Source organism: Panthera tigris, chromosome A1 (assembly GCF_018350195.1).
Source record: "Panthera tigris isolate Pti1 chromosome A1, P.tigris_Pti1_mat1.1, whole genome shotgun sequence".
NCBI lineage: Eukaryota > Metazoa > Chordata > Mammalia > Carnivora > Felidae > Panthera > Panthera tigris.
Window position 1 is genome coordinate 69598803 of NC_056660.1, and position 22226 is coordinate 69621028.

Sequence of the window (22226 nt, forward strand, 5' to 3'; positions counted from 1 at the left end):
GTCCCGGTGTGAATTTTGAAAAACCTGACTGAAAGCCAAAAACCCTGGCTCTGCCGCTTAGTAAAGACATAGACGTAACTTTTACCAAGTTACCCAACCTCTCTGTGCTTGGTGTCCTCATTTGTGTAAAAAAAAAAAAAAAAAAAAGGCAAAAAACCCCACAATAATAGTACTTGCCTCCTAGAATTGTGAGAATTGAAATAATCTGTTTAACAGGCTTAAAACCATGCCTGGCACAGAGCAGAGCACTATATAAATATTTTTGTTATTACTACAAAAAACAGAAGAAAGCAATTGGTACTACCTTGTCATAAAAAAACCAGTGATTGGCCACTCTGCCTCCATGTTGACGAACAACATAAGAAGCAGGGTGGTTTTGTGTGTTCTAGATAAGCAAGAATCTCAGAAAGTAAGAGTGGCTGTGCTGTAATGGATAGTGACACGGTTTTAAAAGCCCCTTCTCTGTGACAGTTTTCCATGCCTGCAAGGTTAGTCAATTCACCCCAGCCCTTTCTAAGCATGCACGTTCCAAAGATTCCTTCCCCTACGGCACCACAAAACATGTGGCATCTTCGGGGCCTCATTCATGCTAACTGTTCACCTGAACGGTCAGGGGCCCCTATGCCTTCTGTAAAACGGGGCTAGGCCTGCTTTGGACGCTAAAAATTCAAGGACATGTCCTTCCTGGAGCTGATGATGATTTAAGTGCTGTCTGCCTAAGTGGAAAAGGATGGGTGAGATTAGCACTCACTGTGCCTAATAAATACCAGGTGAAAGCCCCTCATTAGCCAGACCTTGCCTCTTGGCGAAAGGAAGGCTGCTGGTAAGTGTAAGTCTGGCACATCGTAGGGCTTGTAAATGTGGGCTGAATAAAAAAATGAATAAACAAATCAAGGGGAAAACCAACAAGCGTAGTGAAGGCTTATGGCTCTGAATAAGTGAACGTTTCTGATTTCGTCACCCGGGAATACCTCACTACACAAAGCGTACAGGAACTTCTTTCCTTCAGCACTCAGTATTTTAAAAACAAAAAAACTACTTACAAAGTATCACCAATGTAATTAATATCATTAATCATTTCTAAAGATGCCTATAGGGCCGAAGGACTTTATAAGCATAATTGAATTAACTCAGTCACAGCCATCTGAAGTTTTATAGGATCTGTACAACAACATGATCATGGCCCATAACCTTCAACTTCAGTGTCTGTGTCTTTTTTTTTTTTTTAATTTTTTTTTAATGTTTATTTATTTCTGAGACAAAGAGAGAGCCTGAGCGGGGGAGGGGCAGAGAGAGAAGATGACACAATCCGAAGCAGGATCCAGGCTCTGAGCTGTCAGCACAGAGCCCGACGCGAGGCTCGAACTCACAAACCCGTGAGATCATGCCCTGAGCCGAGAACTCACAAACCTGTGAGATCATGCCCTGAGCCGAAGTTGGTAGCTCAACCGACTGGGCCACCCAGGCGCCCCCCCACCCCCCGGGGTCTGTGTCTTAATTCACTCCTTTGGCTATTTCTAGAGTAAACAGAACTTCAGGGAGAGAGAAGGTTTTCCCAGGCAATACACCTACTCATCCAGCCAGAAGCTGGGCCTCCTGCCCTCAGGGTTTCTCAAGCAGTCAGCTAATCATGTGTTTATTCAGGTATCAGAAGTGAGAACTCAGGCTGGGTTTTGAATACCTGAAGAGCCCAGAAAAAATAACACAGAGAAAAGCTGTCTCTAAGAAGACATGTTTCAGAAAATACTTCATGAGTATGGCTAACACATGAAAATTCAGCTCTTCTTCATCTTCACATCTTTCAACCTCCCCAAGTCCCCAAATAAGACCTGTGCTGCAGTCCTCCGACGCCTCTCGAAAGTAACCCAGCAAAAGGGCACCACAAACGACATACCCCGGCCACTTCTTCTGACTCTGATGCCACATCCTGTTCCTCTAAATTACTGAGCAGTAACAATGAGAATAAATTAGTTCCAGGAATTTAGAGTTGGGAGGGGGTGGGTGGGCAAAAATACGTATTCAAATGGAAGCAGGGTAACTAACCTGCCGACGTCAAGAACATCCTGATTGCTCCCCTGTTAGCCATTCACACAGCCCACGAAGTCATTTTCCAATGGGGTTGGCAGTGAGCCTGCTCAGGCGTGGAGAAGTTTCACCAGGCGCTGCCTCCCCCGCTTACTGTCCCAATGAGGGGACGAGGCCCACTTATGAAGGTGTCTGGAAGTTGAACCTTGCAGCCTCGGAAACTTCATAACGTCCAATGCTTCTCTAAGAAGCACCGGCTTTACCTAGCACCGAACAAGCAGCGACACTACTAAGGGAGCCCTTAACTGCTGCCCTGGCAGAGGAGAAACAAACATTATTGCCAAAGAAAAGCAGCAAAAGGACACTTCTGATAGAAGTTTTACAGAACAAATACTGTAAGACATATTTATAGTCAGCCCGCAAAGTCATTTTTCAATGACTGTACCTTGTACTAATTGCAAAGAATTGGAAACAAATAACCATCAAATTATGATACTGCTATAGAACTGAGTACCATACAGCCATTAATAATGACATAAATCTATAGATGGTGACAAATGTGTTTTTGATATGTTCTGGGAGAATATTAATGCAGAAATCTATAGTATAGTACATTTTCCAAACACACATACCACAATGTTATATTTTTATACACACAGGAGAAAGTCTGAAAGTATATACACCAGGGGCACCTGGCTGGCTCAGTCAGTAGAGCATGTGATACTCGATCTCAGGGTCGTGAGTTCAAGCCCCATGTTGGGTGTAAAGATTACTAAAAAAATAGACAAAACGAAAAAGAAAGTGTATAAACCAAATAATTAATTTGGGGCACTTTTGGAGTAAAGGTAAGGGCACTTTGTTTTTCCCTATTTCTACACTATATTTCTTATTACATGCATTAATTGATTTTGTGCCTTCTAAATTAGGTAACATTTTCCCCAAGGACTGATTCGTACATAACTAAAATCGGCAAAAGTTGATTTCAAAATGCTTTGCCTGGGATAAAGTAAGTTACTTACATTCAAATGTTACAAATGCATTCTCACCAAGTACGTGGGCTACTAACATAATAATGCAGAACAACAGCGCTACAACAAATAGATCTCATGACTGTGCTGGCATACTTTTTAAAAAGCATCTTGAAAAAAGGCTGTATTCCAAGCAGTTTATTGAATTTTCATTTGCAGTGAGCAGCGATAATCACAAGTAAGAAGATCTGCCCTGGGCAAAGGCTTAAATATCCTTGCCTCTCTTATCCGATGTTAGCTCTTTTTATCCTACTCACGCAGTGGAAGAAGAGAAAAAAAACACTATCAGATAAGAAACAGTTCCTTGTTGTATCACTGTTGCCTTCACCTTTCCCTCACATCTCTCTGCAAGTGCACAGAGCCCAAGCTCCCCATGCTGCCAGCAGCTTCTGGGCCCACCAGGAGCAGCCTGCACACCCTTTACAGTGGAAAAAAAACTCCCAGTGTAACTGCCTGGGGTGAGATTGACATAAACAAGTAACTGGGCTAGAAAGAGAAGGAAGTTTTTTATTAAGTAATCCCTACGCCCACCGTAGGGTACCCACTCAGGATGCCAAGATCAAGAGCCACATGCTCAGGACTCCGGGTGGCTCAGTCGGTTAAGCATCCAACTTCGGCTCAGGTCATGATCTCTCAGTTAAAGAGTCCAAGCGCCATGTCAGGCTCTGGGCCGACAGCTCAGAGCCTGGAGCCTGCTTCAGATTCTGTGTCTCCCTCTCTCTCTGCCCCTCAGTCCCCTTCTAAAAATAAATAAACATTAAAAAAAAAAAAAAAAAAAAAGAGCCACATACTCTTTCCACTGAGCCAGCCAGGTGATCCGAGAAGGAAATATTTTAAAAATCACTTGTCTGATTAAAAAAAAAAAAAAAATCACACAGCGTCTTTCTGTAGTGTATTTAAGCCTCTGGATAAATATTTCCACACATCTGGAGAAACACTGACAAAAGACTTTTAAGAATATTCACAAGGGAACCTAAACCACACCACTTCCTCCAAGAAATCATAAGCTACATCAGCTAGGAGCTTTAACCAGTTAAATATATCCAGCATGGAAGGGGCTCGAGCTGCTCAATAGATAAATGAACTATTGTGCTGGCAGAAAGAAATCCAAGATAATGAGTAACATCTCTAAACAATATACCAGGGGGAAGAAAACTAAATCCCTCGGATGAAAATCTACAGTGAAAAAGCTCATCATATCTACTGACTTTCTCAGTTCATAGTTAGCAGTATAATTTTCAAAGCCAAACAGTATAAGGCAGCCTCACAGGTCACCGAAGAAAACAATTTAATTCAAATCCAACCCATTACAGGGAAGGTTAAGTTCAGATTACTAAAGACACTAATTGAAAATTAAGTTAATTAACTATAGCAATCGAACCTCTGTTAAAAAAAAAAAATCACTATATAAAATCACTAAGTACTTGTTTAACAATCCCTTTAACAGGTCATTTGAAAGGCTCAATTGTCCCTCTGCAGTGCATGCTGGTGGTTTTTTGCAGTTTGCTTAAAAAATTATGTGCCTTTATTGTACTAAAGAAATTCCGAGAGGGAGCACAGCCTACTCATTGATGATAACAACACAACCATTTTTCACATTCCTGCCTTACACAGTCTACCCAGAGCGCTTTGAATTTATCCCAACTACCCGGAGTTTAGCTAATGATAAGAAGGGAACAGAAACTTTTCCAGCAATTGGTTCAAAGTTTAGGTTATTTCTTACTTTGTTCAAGGCTACCCTATTAAAATGCGTGACTGAGAACGCATGTGACTTCATTATGTTCCTTAAACCACCACCCCCATGTCATCTTAATTTTCACAACCATATAAATATATAAATGTAAACACGTTTTCATCTTGCAAAGGACTTCTTTGCCAACCCTGTGGAAAGCATTTGCAATGCGCCTCCCTGGGTTTATGTTTGGCCACGCTGCTGCTAGGTGGGACATAATTTTGAACAATACAAAGTTGTTCTATACAAAGCAGCCTCCTGGAAACCACATTCGCCCAGAAAATGTCAACATTATCTTTCCTCCCAAAGAAAAATCAAAGTGCAACCAAAGTGAATCTGCAGAAGGAAGGAGAGAGTTCGCAAGAGACAGGCAGAACAGAGCAAGTTTTAAAACCAGAGTGCCAGAAGGCAGTGGGTGCGCACCCACGGGAAAAGCACCCGGTGGAGAAGACAACAGACGACCCCTCTCACCAGCACTGGCCCTGGGCTCTCCGCTTCCACTTCCCCGGGAGCCGCATCCTTGCGCTGCAGGGGGGATTCAATCACCAGCTCCTTTTTGACGCTTCGACTGCTTGTCCTGCATTTATCAGCCTGCATTCTCGGCTGGAAACGCAAATCAGACAGTCTGCAACAGGGACAGCTGCGAGTCCCTGGCAGTGCGAGGCACACGCATGCCACCGGCCCGAGGAAGGAAAGGAAGCTGGCTTCCCGAGCGCAGTGGTCAGCCGGCTGGCTGGGTCGGCAGGGCCCGCGGGGGTAGGAGGGCAGGCCAGCGAGGGCCGGCCCCCAGGGCTGTTACTACTGCTCAGAAAATGGGAGGTTCCCACACGCCGGCCGCAGGAAAACAAACCCGAACTGTACAACACACAGTGTGCTGCCTCTCTGATAAAGACCGGCCTCATTGTGTCGGTTCCGCACGGCGTGGGCCACATGGAGCCGAATCAAAACAGTGCAGTGTTTAAAAGAAAATAAGTCACAGTTAGACTCTTTCATGATTACTTCAAATCTGAAGCTCCTGGAGTTGAAGACACAGCTAGGTTGTCTGGGCGTTCTAAAATTCCTGTCGTTTCTGGATGCTTTCCTCCACGGTTAGGGCTAAACACCAAATGCTTGGCTGATGACCAAAACAGGGAAGGGCAAAGAGTGAGGGGTTCCCATAACCTGCATGTGTAGGTGTGCAGGTGTACGGAAAGAGTTTCCCCCGCAAGATAGACCTCAGCACGTGAAACTTAATTTATCTATTTTATGCCACAAAGACGAGGTCATCAAACAGTTTCATGGGACGCTACATTATCATGGTAAATGCTTTTCTTAAACAGAATATTACTTTAAATCAACAGGTGCATGGGTAATGAGCCCAGGATTGGAAACTGAGAGGATCACAGTAAAAATATAAGGCAGGGTCTCTCCCTTCAAGAAAAGTCAGAACTAGTTGGGAAGGCAAGGTGAATACACATCATATATGACAGATTAATATAATTAATACAGAGTTACACAAAAGCACAGGAGAGTAGCTGGGTCACCATCCCATGCTTCAACGGTGATAGCACCCAAAATGTGTTTTCCCAAAGCCTGCTATTTCTTCACATTATTAGTGGAATAAGTTTTTAATCATTTAAAAATCTAAAGGAAAAACTAAAACAGAAGTCTTAAGGAATTTATTTAAAAATTACACGGAAAATGAGCGTTAAAATGGGATTGATACTAATCTGCACATCTTGGGATCCTGCAAAACTTCTCCCAGTTAGTTACTCTGCTTATTTCCTTGAAATCAGAGGATTTAGTAACAGTAGATAATAAAAGTAGTAGTAATAATAAGTAAACAATGGAACTAAGTGTTATTTAGCAAAAATAGGTGCCATAAGGTATATTACCCAAGGAAATGCATAAACTATCATAAAAGATACAGGTACAAGGCTCCCGCTTTCCAGGCAAAGTATTTGAGGCAGGAAGGGCTCAGAGGGGCATCACCAGAGCCAAGACGGTGCTCTACGCCCCCGTGTCCTCTTTTTTTCCCACCATGGCCTGCCGAGCCACTCCAGTCTATATCACTCAAACACCAGGAATCCTGAGTGTGAACATTAATTGTGTAATCAGTCACAAGGGTTCAACTAGTCCATTAAAAAATTAAGTTTCTACAATTATTTTTTTTTTATATTTTATTTTAGAGAGAGAGCATGGGTAGGGGAGAGGGGCAGAGGGAGGGAGGGAGAGGAAGAGAGAGAGAGAGAGAGAAAGAGAGAGAGAGACAGAGAATCCCAAACAGGCTTCATGCTCAGCGCAGAGCCCAACTTGGGGCACAATCTCACGACCCTGATATTGTGACCCGAACCAAAATCAAGAGTTGAACACTCAACTGACTGAGCCACCCAGGCTCCCCTACAATAATTTTTTTAACTACTCCATTTCTCAACCTTGGCTCATCTTTCAGGGTAAATATACACCCACTTGCCAAATCTAGGTTCGAAAATAATATGATATATGAATTTTAAAACTCTATCTTCATAAAGTTACAAGAGGACAAAAAAAACAAACAAACCCCAAAACACAGAGCTTCAGTTACATAAATACAGAATTAAAGTAGCAGTTAAATAAAAACTTATAAATGTCCTATAAATCAGAAGAGGCAAGAAAGTCTGAAGCCACGGAGTCTCAGTTAAGTACAGCATAACCAACAACTTGAGCAACTTTTTGAATTCGCTTGAGAAGTTGTAAATAACCCAATTCTTCCTCAATTCCCCATCTTCCTTAATTCACTGGCAGATCAGGACTTTGAGAGAAATGCTACCCTGTGTATTTAGTTAAAATACTCTGACATTCTGGGTGTCTGGGTGGCTCAGTGGGTTGAATGTCCGACTTCAACTCAGGTCATGATCTCACAGATCATGAGTTCCAGCCCCGCATCGGGCCCTGTGCTGACAGCACAGGGCCTGGAGCCTGCTTTGGATCCTCTTGTCCCTGCCCCACCCCCACTGATGTGAGCACACGTGTTCTGTCTTCTCCCTCCCTCTCTCAAAAATGAATAAACATTAAAAAAAAAAATACTCTGACATTCTGTAAGTAATAAATATGAACTTAAACGGTTGTTTGTTGTATGAACACTACAAGTGTCCAGCATGGATAATTTAAGTAATCTTTGTAACAACCAGGCAGGTAACATGATTATCCCTATTTTACAGATGCAGAAACTGATGTACAGAGGGGTTCCACATGTGCAGAAGGTGCTACAGTGAATGGGGACAATATGGATCCAGTGTACACACTCTTAACCAAGATACTATGAACCAATTGTCTATTCCAATTATGCCAACTGTTAAAAAGCAAAATATGGAAAAGCTACTGATCAGCAATTAAAGATAAAGGCAGCATCTGGGTTTAGTCCCATCAAGGTAATGTAGTGAAGAGGTAAAAAGGTAAAAATGGCATAGCACAGTGCCAGGTACATAGGAGGTATTCATTTAATGGTAATTACTGTTATTGTTGTTATTCCCAGCTGAAGAAATTAGCCTTCATCTTAAATTCAGGGCTTTGGCTATGTGATCTAAAATGACAGTTTCACCAACCATATTGTGACAATACATTACAAAGTGCTTCAATTTAAAATCAATTGCTCTTGGGATGCCTGGGTGGCTCAGTCGGTTAAGTGTCCGACTGCGTCTCAGGTCATGCTCTCGCAGTCCATGAGTTTCAGCCCCACATTAGGCTCTGTGCTGACAGCTCAGAGCCTGGACCCTGCTTCCGATTCTGTGTCTCCTTCTGTCTCTGCCCCTCCCCGACTTGTGCTCTATCTCTGTCTCTCTCTCTCAAAAATAATAAACATTAAAAAGTCTTTAAAAAATTTTTTAATTTAATTAAGTTAAATAATTAATTAAATTAAATTTTAATTAAAATTTGTTAATTAAAACATTTCTTGAATCAACTGCTCTTGGGGTGCCTAGGCAGCTCAGTCAGTTGAGCATCTGACTTCCACTCAGGTCATGATCTTGCAGTTCACGAGTTCAACCCCATATTGGGCTTGTTGCTGTCAGCGCAGAGCCCACTTTGGATCCTCTGTCCACCCCCCCCCCCCCCACTGGCACTCTCTCTTTCAAAAATAAATAAACATTTTTTTAAAAATTAATAAAATCAACTGTTCTTTACTCTTTGCTGCTTGATTATGACAGCTGCCTTCTAACAGTCATCTTGAACCCCACATACTCATCCGATGAGCCAGGCATCTCCTTCTTACAGTTTTCCTGTATTTTTCAAAATTTTAGCAATAAATTGATATTTCTTTTGTAATCAAGGAAAAAACTTTAAATTGGCTCTGAGCTTCCAGGTAGCCAGGACATTACGTGTTAATAAACTGAAACCCAACAGACCATTTACTAATTAAAATGTTCCTTTCTCCCAGCTAAGAAAATATTATCCTGCAAAACTTGCTAGACACTTTTCAGACAAAGGTACACTTGGAAACAGTATAATTGAACCTTTAAGAATGCAAATAATTTTTTTTTAGCAATGAATTATATAAAATTTAAAACTGCATTTTGCTGTAGCTAATAATCACATAAGGAGTAACCCATAGAGGAATAAATATCAATTACCTCAAGAAAATTTCCCACTCTTCTATTAGGGGCTCTTGGCATATCAGAAGGATATTTAAAACATAACAATTAACTTTAAAGGCTATATATATATATATATATATACATACACACACCTTTAAGGTATGTATAAAGTATATTTAAATAAAATACATACATATAAAGACATAAACATCATTTGGGGTAGATTTACATATATATTAAACATATGTCTAAATATTAAACAACTATATATGTATATGTACATATATACATATAGACTACACACACACACACATACACACACACACACACATACACACGTAGTCTCTACTCCAAAGTAATCATCTGTTTTCTCTTGTTCTGGGACAGTGAAACAGCAAGCACAAATTAAGAAAAATTGCAAAAAGGAGCAAATGATAGATTTTCCAGTGTATTGTCCCTGGTCAGATCGCGGGCCAAAGAAAAGAAAGGGTGTCAGGAAAATTATCTGCCCTCCTGAGAGAAACAAAAATATAGGATACAGAAGGCACAAGAAGCAGCAAAACAACAGGGAGTGGAAGTCACAGATGCAGGACACAAAGTGATAGTTTGGAAGAGGTGGAAGAGGGATATAGTGATGAAAAGGGCAACAGATGTGGGAGCAGGTAGAGATGGGAGAGGAACAGGTTTTCTGCATCAGACCCTTGGGGCCTCTTTGAAAAGTTAAAATAAAAAAAATCTGATAGGGGCACTGGGTGGCTCAGTCAGTTAAGCATCGGACTCTTGATTTCAGCTCAGGTCATAATCTCAACAGTTTGTGGGATCGAGCCCCATGCAGGGCTCTGTGCTGGCAGTACTGGGATTCTCTCTCTCCCTCTCTCTCTCTCTCTCTGCCCCCTCCCATGCACTCATGTGCTCTCTCTTGCTCTCTCTCTCAAAATAAATAAATAAACTTTTAAAAATCTGATATAAATTCTGATGCTCACCTCAACTTTTTTTTTTTTGTCATCAGAGATCTAATCAAATGATCACAGAAATAGAATATGCATCATCATCTAGTCTAGTGGTTCTTAGCCTGGAACTCAAGGCTGAACTTGGGCGGGGGGATCCATGAACCCTCAAAAATTACATTCAAAATTTCGTGTGTTTGTGATTTTTCTGAGGAGAGGCCACCAGAGTTTAACATTCAGAGGAGGGGCCAAGGGAAGATCATCCACTCACAGAATAAGGAAACTGAGGTCCAGAGAAATGAGCTAGAGAGCCAACCAAAGTTTGGGGATACAAAGCTCTTCACTCTAGGAGGTTCAAATTCTATTTAAGTAGAGACAACAACAGCAATTTAAACACCAGGCACCAGTTAAAAAAACAAGCCATCCAATGGCAATCACCACTGTCAACACCTACAGTCTGCTCATTTGTTGAGTGATGGCCAGTCAGCAAGTGGGTCATTACACGAAATGTCATGCCAGATGCACAACCCAAGGCCAATAAAGTATACCTCCAAAACAGGTCAAATCACCAATCCAAACTATTTTCTGAGAACTTTTAATGACATTGAGAAAATGCCCACAGTAATACACACATACAAGACTCAAAATAAACATGACTGCTGATTAACTCTGGTATGTGAGACTATCAGTAATTTTTTTTCTCTAAACCCTTCCCAAATTTTCATCAAAAGCACTTATTACCTCTATATTCAGAAAAAAAAAATGAATATGCTGTATTGTAAGATAATGGTATAGAAAAAGCTCACATTGAGGTTTTAGCCCCCACTATACCACTCAACAGCTGTGTGATATTAGAAAAGTCACTTCAGGGGCACCTGGGTGGCTGAGTCGGTTGAGCAACTGACTCTTGATTTCGGTTGAGGTCATGATCTCATGGTTTGTGATATCCAGCCCCACGTCAGGCTCTGCGCTGATAGCATGGAGCCTGCTTGGGATTCTCTTTCTCTCCCTCTCTCTCTCTCTCTCTGTCAAAATAAATAAATAAACTTAAAAAAGAGAAAAAAAAGTCACTTCACCTGTCTGGGTCCCACAAACTTCACCTATAAAACGAAGGACTTACACTAAAAAATCTTACAGCTCTACAGGTCTATACTAACCACTAAAACTTCCTTTATTGATTAGTTTCAGGGAAAATAAACCACTACAATGAATGATAAACATTTCAATATCTCATTTCCCCACTACACACAAAAGAAAAACACAAAGACTAAATAGTAAATGTTTCTAAATGCAGAGGACCCTTCTCCAGAGGAGCAGGGACAGAGGTGAGGGGCTGGCAGATGACAAGGACCACAGGATGTTCTATCAGTGAGGAAGGATGTCACGGGGAGGCCAGCTGCCCTCTCCACACAGCTCTGGGATAAGCCCACAGTACTGGGACAGCAGAGCACAGGCTCTGAAGAAGGCTCTGTTTTCAGATGAGGCAATTAAGATGGAGAGTCCTTCATTTCTAGAGACTGCTCTCTGGTACTGGGGGTGCGAATTTAGGACAGCAACTTCACCACCCTGGGGGCCCCAGGCCCCTCACCTGGAAAAGAGGGATCAATGTCCACCATTAAAATTCTAACCAGATTGAGTACATTCCCAAGACCCAAGTGGGTAATGGATGTGTCCCACTGTGTGCAGGAGTACTGCACGCAGCCACAAATATTCAAGAAGCCTCCCAGTAAAGACAGCCTCACCTCCGCCCATGACATCCCCTTTCCCCTGCTTCCATCTTTCCACAGCCTCTATCACTATCTGGCATTCTGTATTCTATTTTCCTTATTTGTTCCATGTCTGTCTAATCCCAATTAAAAAAAAAAAATCAAAGGCAAAGAAGCTCTGTGAGGGCAGAGATTTTTGTCTATTTTGTTCACTGCTCTATTCCCAGGTCCTAAAACAGAGTAGATGCTCAAAAGATATTTCTTGAATGGATTTAGAAGAGTCAGGATCCCCAGAGTCTGAAAATGGAACTTTTACACTCTGCACACCAATAGTTTTTCTGTAAACTGTCAGTTTATTTTAATCACAATAATGATACCTCAGCCAGCAGTGTCAAAGATTTGGTTTAGAGGTGGAAATTTACAAAGCAAAGGAAAACATAATGTTCCTGGGATTTTTCTCAAGAAACGAAACTCCTGGCCCGAGTTACGGAGGCCTGGCCAGCTACACAGCGTCACCCCTGACGGAGGTGTCCCAGCACATTTTATCTACCCTTGTCAGCTTTAAGCACTGCAGAAAGGGTGGCGGGTATGTGGTGTGTACACAGCAGGCGATCCATAAATGTTTGCTCATAGAATAAATGAAGAAATTGCCTCATCTTGGTTTGATTCATCACAGACCCAAGCCTCACGGAAGTTCAAATGAAGAATTTTCTAACTTTCCTCCCTACGTGCCAAAGGTTGAGGTTAAGGGCCAGATAATGTATGCTTGGTGAGAAAAACAACCAAAAGCTTTTTTTTTTTTTTTTTTAAGCACTAAAGTTTTTCCTTCTAAATAAAATGCTTTATTTGGTTATAAATGGAAGACAAACGTCCATTCTTTCACTTCTCCCCATATCCACCCCCTAAAGCAACCTAATGAAAACTGCAAATGACCACCCTCCAAGTTTATTGGTTCTGTAAAATCTTTGTGTAGGTTAACTTCACTTAAAGAGAGTTCCATCAGTGCTACTAAGGCTCAAAACTGGTGGACCAGGGCGCCTGGGTGGCTTGGTCGGTTAAGCACCCAACTCTTGATTTCAGCTCAGATCATGAGCTCGTGGTTCGTGCGATCAAGCCCCATGTTGGGCTCTGCCTGACCTCGAGGAGCCTTCTTGGGATTCTCGCTCCCTCTCTCTGCCCCTCCCCCACGCACACAAGCACACCCACGCTCTCTCAAAATAAATAAGCAAATGTTAAAAAAAAAAACACAAAACTGGTCGACCACCTTGATTTATAGATGATGGGGATGGGGCTAGCTGGCAGAGGGCACAGGGCTCTGATTACTCCCTGGTGTCATAGTTCATGGCCATCAGCCACCTATCCTGGGGGCAGGAGAGAGGACAGGCCTCCAGGCAAAAGCAGGACACCTACTTCTGCAAAAAGGAAAACACCCCCCAGCTGCAAGGGGAAAGTCCACCAGGAGGAAATTTGGCAAAGTGAGTTATGGAGTACCCCCTAGTGCTTCTGGCCTAATTTAGCTTGCGTTTAAAAGACAGTGACCATTTACAATAATACCGGTTCCCTAACAATAATTGGGAAATCCCCACCTTTAAAAAGCAGATTACGTGCCCTACATAAGATAAACTCATCAGCAGCAAAGATGATGTATCCCTTCTCATCCTGCTGCCTAAAGGATGGTTTTCCACTTCTTCCAAGCTCATTGTGATTGATTTCCTATGTGAAATCAAGAGACTGCCAAGGAATAGAAAACAAACCCAGTTTTAGGGGACTCAAACGTCATTCCTGGACAACACATCCTGACACGTCAAACTTTCCCCCATGCGTGCTTGCAAAAATATGGAACTAATTTAAATGAATTTCTTCATAGATAAGCTACAAATAAAGGGACCAGGGCAGGAGATACAAACACAGTGCATGGGAAGGGTCACATGCCAAGGAAGACACCAAGGTTTGCCTCCTCTGCACCTGCCAAATCAAAACACACACACTTAGAAACTGATGGTGGCGGTGGTGGCGACAGGGATGGTGACAGGAATGGTGACAGAGCTGTAGCCACCTTTGCTCCTTTACTAAAGTTGTTTGAATAGTCCTGTTACTTCTGCTACATTTCGGTGGTTTTATTTTATTTCAGCTGCCCCCTCTCAAACAAGGGGAAAAACTCAAACAAGGGGAAGAATATGGTTAAAAGAAAGAAAGTGATGTTTAATCAGGTTCTGAATACTGGAACACTAGTGGCTGTGAATATTCTTCCAGTGGCCCTTTCATAAAAAGAGCCCAGGTCTTGAAGTCCCTCTGATGATTCAAAAATAGGGTAAACACAAAACAAACAAAGCTTCCATGTCACACAGAGCACTTAGGAACTCTCCAGGCACACACTTCCATTTATGCTTTGCCAAGACCAAAATCTATAAGCCAATACTTATTATTATTATTTTATAACTGTCACACAAGAATCTCAACACAAAGAGAAGAGGAAAGGGAAGATAATGAGTAACCTGGGGGATGGCAGAGGTGGGCAAGGAAACCATTACCCGAGTCCCTACTAGGTACTAGGCCCCCAACATACATTCTCATTTAATTCAGATCAATATTTTATGTTATGTTATGGTATGTTATTTTAGAGAGAGAGTGAGTAGTGGAGAGGGGCAGCGGGGGTGGGGGGGAGAGAACCCCAAGCAGGCTCCATGCTCAGCACAGAGCCAGAGTCGGGGCTCGATCCCACAACCCTGGAATCATGACCTGAGCCGAAATCAGGAGTTGAACACTCAACCAACTGACTGGTTCAATTTAACCCTTATAATAGTAACACTATATTAGGTGTTTTTGTTTATAGAAACTGGTGTTCCTATAAAGTTAATAACTTACCTTAAGTTTGCATTAGTTACTATGCTTTGGAGCTATGTTTCAAAATCAATCTTAAATCTGGTAACTAAATAGATCAAAATTTTTATTTAAGTTTTATTTCAAACATAATTTCATCTCCCTTTTGAACAGAAATCTCCTTAGGGGAGCCACTTAAATTTAATGTTAATAGCAGTTGTGTCTGAACTATGGAACTAATGCTTTTATTTTCCTTTCTTTCTACTTATCTATATATTCAAAACTTCTCTCAAGCATGTGTTACTTTAAACACATTCAAAACTTTTTTAAAGCCATTTATTTACTATTTGGAAAATTTTTAAAAATTCATGTCCACAAAGTAGCTAATACACATAACATGTTCCTCCAGGGGCACAACTTGTGGGGACGTTAGTGAGGTATCCAATTCAGGAATAGAATTTAAGAAAGCACCAAAACTCAGTAATTAATATAGATAAAATTCAATGAAATTCTCAAAAAATCAAAAATAATAGCCCCCAAAAAATGCCACGATAAATAAAACTTGAAATGAAAATGGGTTCGGTATAAATGAACTTTATTGCCTCAGGCTCCAGCACGGCTCTGCTCAGCGAGGGCTTACTCTGGGCCCACCACTGTGATACACAGGATAGTTATTCCTCCATCAACCCTGAGACAGGTACTCTTATTTTACAGAGGAGGAAACTGAGGCACGAAAGTTAAGGAGTTAGTCCAAGGTCACAGAACTAGTTCAAGGTCACAGAGCTGGTACATGGCAAAACCACTTTAAACACGGTAATAAGGGGTCATTTGTACTTTCCTGGAGCATAAACATAAAATCAAAGTCTGTTTAAAACTGCTCTCGGGGCACCTGCGTGGCTCAGTCGGTTGAGTGTCCAACTTCGGCTCAGGTCATGATCTCACAGTCTGTGGGTTCGAGCCCCGCATCAGGCTCTGTGCTGACAGCTCAGAGCCTGGAGCCTGCTTCAGATTCTGTGTCTCCCTGTCTCTCTGCCCTTCCCCCACTCACACTTTGTCTCACTCTGTTTCTCAAAAATAAATGTTAAAAAAAAAAATTTTTTTTTTTAAAAAACTGCTCTCCAAGCAAGCAGCTTGTCAGATAAAGATTTAAACTCAAGCTCAACACACATTCTTCTTCCTTAGATGATTAAGTGATTCAGTGGCAATTTGGGCAAAGAACCAAACCCCCATCTACTAAAACCTCTTTTCTTTTGTTTAATTGTTCACACAGAGGCGAAACCTCCTAATCATTCAAAGTTTGGAACAGAGAGAGGGAAAGGGAAAATGTGAGAGCAAAGACTTTCCTCTCGCTCTAATTCCCCACAGGAAAGACACTAGAAACAGGCAGTATAACCTGGAGATCTGCCTCCTGAGGCAGGGCAGTCTCTCCACGTGCTGAACTGTGATGAGCCCCAGAGACAACCCTTGCTCCCCCCCCTCACTCCCCCCACCCCAAACCTGCAGGGCAACAAGGCGCAGAGGCCCTTGTGGTCTCCTTGTCCTCCTCACCACTGCCTGCCCAAGACCTTACAAAGACCACTGATTGTCTGTAATGCCTCCCCATGCCTCCAGAAATGCTACCCATTAATCTGGAATATTCCCTTACCACCTCCTGATTTTAACCTGTCAAATGCTTGCTCACCTCTGTATGATGCAGATTCCAGAAAACACCCCAAACTGTTCAATTGGAATCTTGAGCTGAGACCTGTGGGCCTGTGCAGCACCCAGGTGAGACCTCTTAGAGGCATTCATCCATCTATGTCTGAGAATCACAGATCCTCATTTATTAACTTAAAAGAGACAAGAACACCCACGATGTTTAAACACAGATCCATAACAAGGAAATGTGGATGGGTTCCCGGATATGTCTCTGTGCAGGTATGACACAGATGATTGTCCTTGGCTGAAAGCAAGGGGTGGCATAAGGATGAGGCCAAAACGCTTACTATTCTCCACAGGATGGAACACACACCCTTGGCCTTATCAAGACGCCATGGCAGGCTTTGACTCATTAGTGACTGATCATTTCTATTTACCTGGACTTTGGGGAAAAACACAAATTTGTAGATTCTTCCACCAGAATTACCCTTCACTCACCTTCCTCTCTCCTTTTCCCCTGGGCCCCTATCAGAATGAAATGCCTTTCAATTTCGAGCCAATGAGAAAGAACCTACAGAGCAGGACAAGCTTCACACGTCTCTGAAATACTTTTAACAGTATGATCACAGACTGAAACACCTGCTTATTAGCAGGATAGTTTCCCAAAGAGAACACAGAACAAAACCAACCCTAGGGTTTTGTTGCCTGGAATCCCTTCTCAAACACCTTGTTTGCCAGCTGAGTTAGAAGCTCTCACTCGAGTTCAAATTTGTGACCCTACGGTTGCTAACTGAAAGCAATGAAGCAATCTCTTTAGAGAAAGGCAACTGCATGTGTAAGGATTTCCTTTCTCCTGCCATTAGAGGAATAAGATGCCAAAGTTACATCCTCCATATGTATCCTCCACAATTCACTGCAATTAGGCCAGTAATGAAATATATACCCCTTACCCAATATTATAGGTTCAACACACTATTATTTTCCCCTTTTAAACAGAATCTCTTACTCAGATGTGTACATTAGATTGATGACAACTTTCATGAGCCTTCAATGCTGATTTAAGACCTGAAGGCAGTAAAATAAACAAAAAATCTCAAACAAGTTTTGTTTGGCAGCATTTTTAAATGGAGACTATGTTAACACTTCCCCAACATCTCATTTTGAAATAACTGCAGCATATACTACAATGTGTGTTCACTGATTTCGAGGCAAACATAGGACTTCTGGGTTTATTGCAATAGATTTAAATCAACCAAAAGGGTCAGCAGATCCAGCTCCCCAGACCTGACATGCCACCTCCAAGTCTCTACTTGTCTTGGGGACACAGGCTCATCAAATTAGGACACCAAACTGTCTGATGGTCAAGTTCTTTTCGGCTCAGATTTTCTGTAATTCAGTGATACATATTACCACTGTGGCTAGCTGGGCTTCCTTCAACCTTCTACTATGACAGTAATATTGTCACATTCTGAGCGACCCGGCATTTATTACATAAGAGAACTTCTTAGGAACATTCGTGAAAGTAGTCAATGGAACGCTCTCTGTATTTACTCATTAATCCATTTGTGAATGAGCTGATTCATGCATTAACTCCCCTGTCTGCTCAATTAATCACTCAGCAGGCATTTGCTAACCACAGGGCACTGTGCAGGACTGAGAGGTGAGGAGCACACAATCCAGTGGGGAGCAAGTAACTTCAATACCACGAGTGGCAGAAGAAACAGGCTAGGCCTGTGTTGGCCAGTATGACAGCCATTGGCCACATGGGGCTACTGAGCATTTGACATTCGACTAATCAAACTGAGATAAGCTCTACATATAAAATACACACTGGATTTCAAAGGCTTTGTATGAGAAAAAACGTAAAGTATCCTATTCGTAAGTTTTTACTGATACATGTTGGATAAGACTTTGAATATACTGGGTTAAATAAAGCATACTATTAAAATTAATTTCATCTGTTTCTTTTTACTGTTTTTTTAGTGTAAAATTCCATATGTGACTGGAATTATTTTTTTATTGAACAGTTGCTGGGCTAGATGCTCCCAATCCTGGGTTCTCTTCCTGGTCAGACAGAAAGACCACCGTTTCCAATTTCCTCAGACAGCATTAAGCTATTGCCATTTGGTTGCAGGAAGAGTTGAGGAAAGACAACCTCTCAAGAACTCTCCGGATAAGCTTCAGAGATGAGGTGCATGTGAAAGGCGCCTACACATGTGGGTCTCAAACTCCGTTGTGTCAGAATCACTCAGAGAGCTGTTACAACAGACTGCCCGGCCCTCTTCTATGCTCTCTAGGCTGCTGGAGCTGGGAGGGAGACCTGTGTTGGCCCTCCTCCGGGACTGAGGGGCTGCCACAGCCTCACTGTCCCACGGCTGCCTCCAATGCAGCAGGTCTGGAGGCGCTCCTGATGTTGCTCATCTGGGGACGCACCTTAAAAATCAGGGTCTTAAAGGGTAAGCAAGCCTTCGTCAAGCAGTGAAGATTACAAGAGGCACTCCAGGGAAAGGAACCACGTATACAGAAAGGTTCGGAGGGTTGGAGGAACATGGTGGGTTGGAGAACAGTAAGACCTGAAGTGAAGAAACATCATAGGGCCTGGGAGAAGGGGGGCATGGAGAAAAGCAGAGACTTCCATTCCGCGGTCAGGAGTTTGAATTCTCCCTCCTTAATAACATTGCATTTTTTGTTAATGTTTATTTTCAAGAGACAGAGACAGAGCATGAGAGGGGAAGGGGCAGAGAAAGAGACACACACAGCATCCAAAGCAGGCTCCAGGCTCTGAGCTGTCAGCACAGAGCCCGACAGGGGGCTCAAACCCACAAACAGTGAGATCATGACCTGAGCGGAAGTCAGACGCTGAACCGACTGAGACCCCCCCCCCCACTGGGTACCCCCCACTTCCTCAATAAAGCAGAGCTTTCCTTTCCACAGCATACGCAGTAATAAAAATAATTAACATAAATATGAGTAACTGCTAATACTTCAATTTCCTACCAAATTCCCGGGAAAATGACAGGGGTACAGTACAGTAATTTTACCCCTGTGGGCCAAATGTGAGACTCCAAATTCCTAATTCTTGGGCCAACCACCTAGCTAGTATAATCTTGTTATGTTACCTGAGAAACGATGTCACCACCATCTAGCTGCCATGTTTGCGCCATAAGCAGAGTAACACTTGCCTTCAACCTACTTCACAGAAACGTTTGGGAGATTAGATGTGGAAATAAAAAAAAAATATGCATTCCTAGGAAAAGGTATATGATTGACATGCAAAGAGCGTCTATTATTTTAACCAGGTACTACCCAAGCTGGGGAGATACAAATGGCTGTTGTGGAAAGAAGCAACCAGAACTGACAAATACCACAGAGGAAGGCAGGGACTATGAGGAACAGCATAACTTCACTAGGAATCCTTTCCAGTGGTACCATTTCAAGTGCCTGTGCCCTCCTTCCCACTGTTCAGGACAGACTGGGGGGGGGGGCGGGGGGAGCAGTTTCCAACTCACTCAACTGGATTAAAAGCCAGATGTTGGCACCCTCTGAGTAGCTATAAAATATGGCGGTAGAAGAGAGAACCTCTAAAGTCACCATTTGTACTGTACCCAAATGAATGCTGGTGAAAAGATTTTAGTAAGTGTTTTTCTTTCTAACAGCGTAAGAAGGGAGAGTTCTGTTTGAGCTAAATATATTCTTGGCTCAGTATAGAAATCTAATGGTCCCTTTGTGATCATTTAGAGGTGGTGAAAGTGATTAAAGCAGTTTGTTTAAAAAAACAGTTTATTAAATGTTTTCTCTCACTGCAGTTAGAACTAGATGGATGATACATGGAATTTGCTTATGTCAAAAATACATAATGCTTTTACCTCAAAGAGGAAAAAAAAGCATATTACTTTCAGCAATATACCTTAATACCAACAAGCTGCAATATGAGAAGATACTTTTTTGATATCCTTAATTCACAGCTTTGTCGAACAAGTTTCACATATATTGTCAACTTTTTATCAGGGCACTGTCATAGGTTCCCAATATTTGTTGTGTCAAGTAACAATATAAAAATACAAAAAAAAACCCAAATAACATTAATCACTACCAACATTTCATAAAGAAGGGTTATTGAAAACACACACGTAAACACTTGAAACCAGAAATGACAATCTTAGAACTTTTTTTTAAAAAAGCTCTTATTTTTTTAATGTTTATTTTTGAGACAGAGAGAGAGAGAGAGAGAGAGAGAGAGAGAAAGAGCATGAACAGGAGCAGGGCAGAGAGAGAGGGAGAGAGAGAGAATCCCAAGCAGGCTCTGTGCTGTCAGCACAGAGCCAGACATGGGACTTGAACCTATGAACTGTGAGACCATGACCTGAGCCAAAATTGAGTCAAACACTTAACCAACTGAGTCGCCCAAGCACCCCTTTAAAAAGATTTTAAATTTGTAAGAGCTCACTACATTTTCCTTATTCTCCTCACTTCCACACAGATCAGAAAAAGCTTTGTCACGGTCTGAGGACCAGCACTTAGGAACCAAGGAGGGAGGCAATCAAATGCTCACAGGAGTTGACGGGGATCACCTAGCTCCCTGCAAAGGGAGGTTTGCACTGGCTCTAAAAGTAGAATTAAGGGAGCTTCCGGGCTGGTGGCACGTGAGAGGGGCGGAGAGTGGTGGGCTCAGAGAGAGCGTGGAAGCTCCGTGGCGCCTTCCCCACAGCTTGCCCTTCCCCACAACCTTGCCCTGTGCATCTCTTCCCTCGGGCCGTTCTTCAGTTCAGATGCTGGAAAGGGCGAAGCCATATATTGCTGACACCACTCCTGCTCTTGGAACCTGACAAGAATAGAAGCCTGCAAACCTGAGTGGCCTTGCCCCGGGGGCATTTTCATAGGACGTGCTGATGGACTGGATGGTTACTAATGACTGAACAAGATTCCAGTAATGTGCCAGGACCCTTTGACCTTTAGGAATGTTTTCTTAGAAGAGATCCTTGTTCAAAGCCCAGGAGGTGAACTGTGATATCGCAGATTGTAATAAGAAATATATTTTTGCGGGGACCCTGGGTGGCTCAGTCAGTTAAGTGTCCGACTCTTGGTTTCAGCTCAGGTCATGATCTCATGGTTCGTGAGTTCTAGCCCCATGTCGGGCTCTGCGCTGACAGCGCAGAACCTGCTTGGGATTCTGTCTCTCCCTCTCTCTGCCCCTCCCCTGCTCATGCTCGCTCTGTCTCTCTCTCTCAAAAATAAATAAATAAACTTTTAAAAAATTAAATAAATATATATTTCACTATATATTTGGTCTTTATTCCCTTTCTGACACAGAGCTCCTTTAAAAAAACTAAAAATAACCACGTGGTTATTTTTAACTAAAAAATGACCACCTGGGTGGCTCAGTCGGCTAAGTGTCCAACTTTGGCCTAGGTCATGATCTTGCCATTCCTGAGTTCAAGCCCTGCATCGGGCTCTGTGCTGACAGCTCAGAGCCTGAAGCCTGTTTTGGATTCTGTGTCTCCCTCTCTCTCTGCCCCTTCCCAACTCACTCTGTGTGTGTGTGTGTGGGGGGGGGGGGGGGTGTCTAAAAATAAATAAACATTAAAAAATAATAACAATAAAATAAAAAATAATTAAAAACTGGACTGTTGCTTCAAAATTAAATTAAAAAAACAAAAACAAAAAAACAACAATGAGCCAGAACAGACTTCATTTACTTCAGAAACATCCAAAATGAAATGCCCAAGGCAGGTGAAGTGCTGCTGGCCTGAGTCTCAGCAGAAGCTGGGGTGTGCCCACCA

At 42.3% G+C, this 22226-nt stretch overlaps 1 protein-coding gene across 15 annotated transcripts in view; it reads right to left on the reverse strand.

Annotated features, from left to right (window-relative positions):
• The window catches only part of DOCK9 (dedicator of cytokinesis 9), a 332962-nt gene that overhangs the window by 219992 nt on the left and 90744 nt on the right, over positions 1-22226 (reverse strand). For 4 of the 15 annotated variants that reach the window (XM_042979636.1, XM_042979630.1, XM_007098400.3 and 1 more), the window contains exon 1: positions 5257-5517. The exons of the other annotated variants lie outside the window; for them this stretch is intronic. In XM_042979636.1, the coding sequence (XP_042835570.1) occupies positions 5257-5382 (126 nt within the window). In that variant the 5' untranslated portion in view covers positions 5383-5517. Of the gene's footprint in view, positions 1-5256; positions 5518-22226 lie in introns of those variants that run through there. 15 annotated transcript variants of the gene reach the window in all.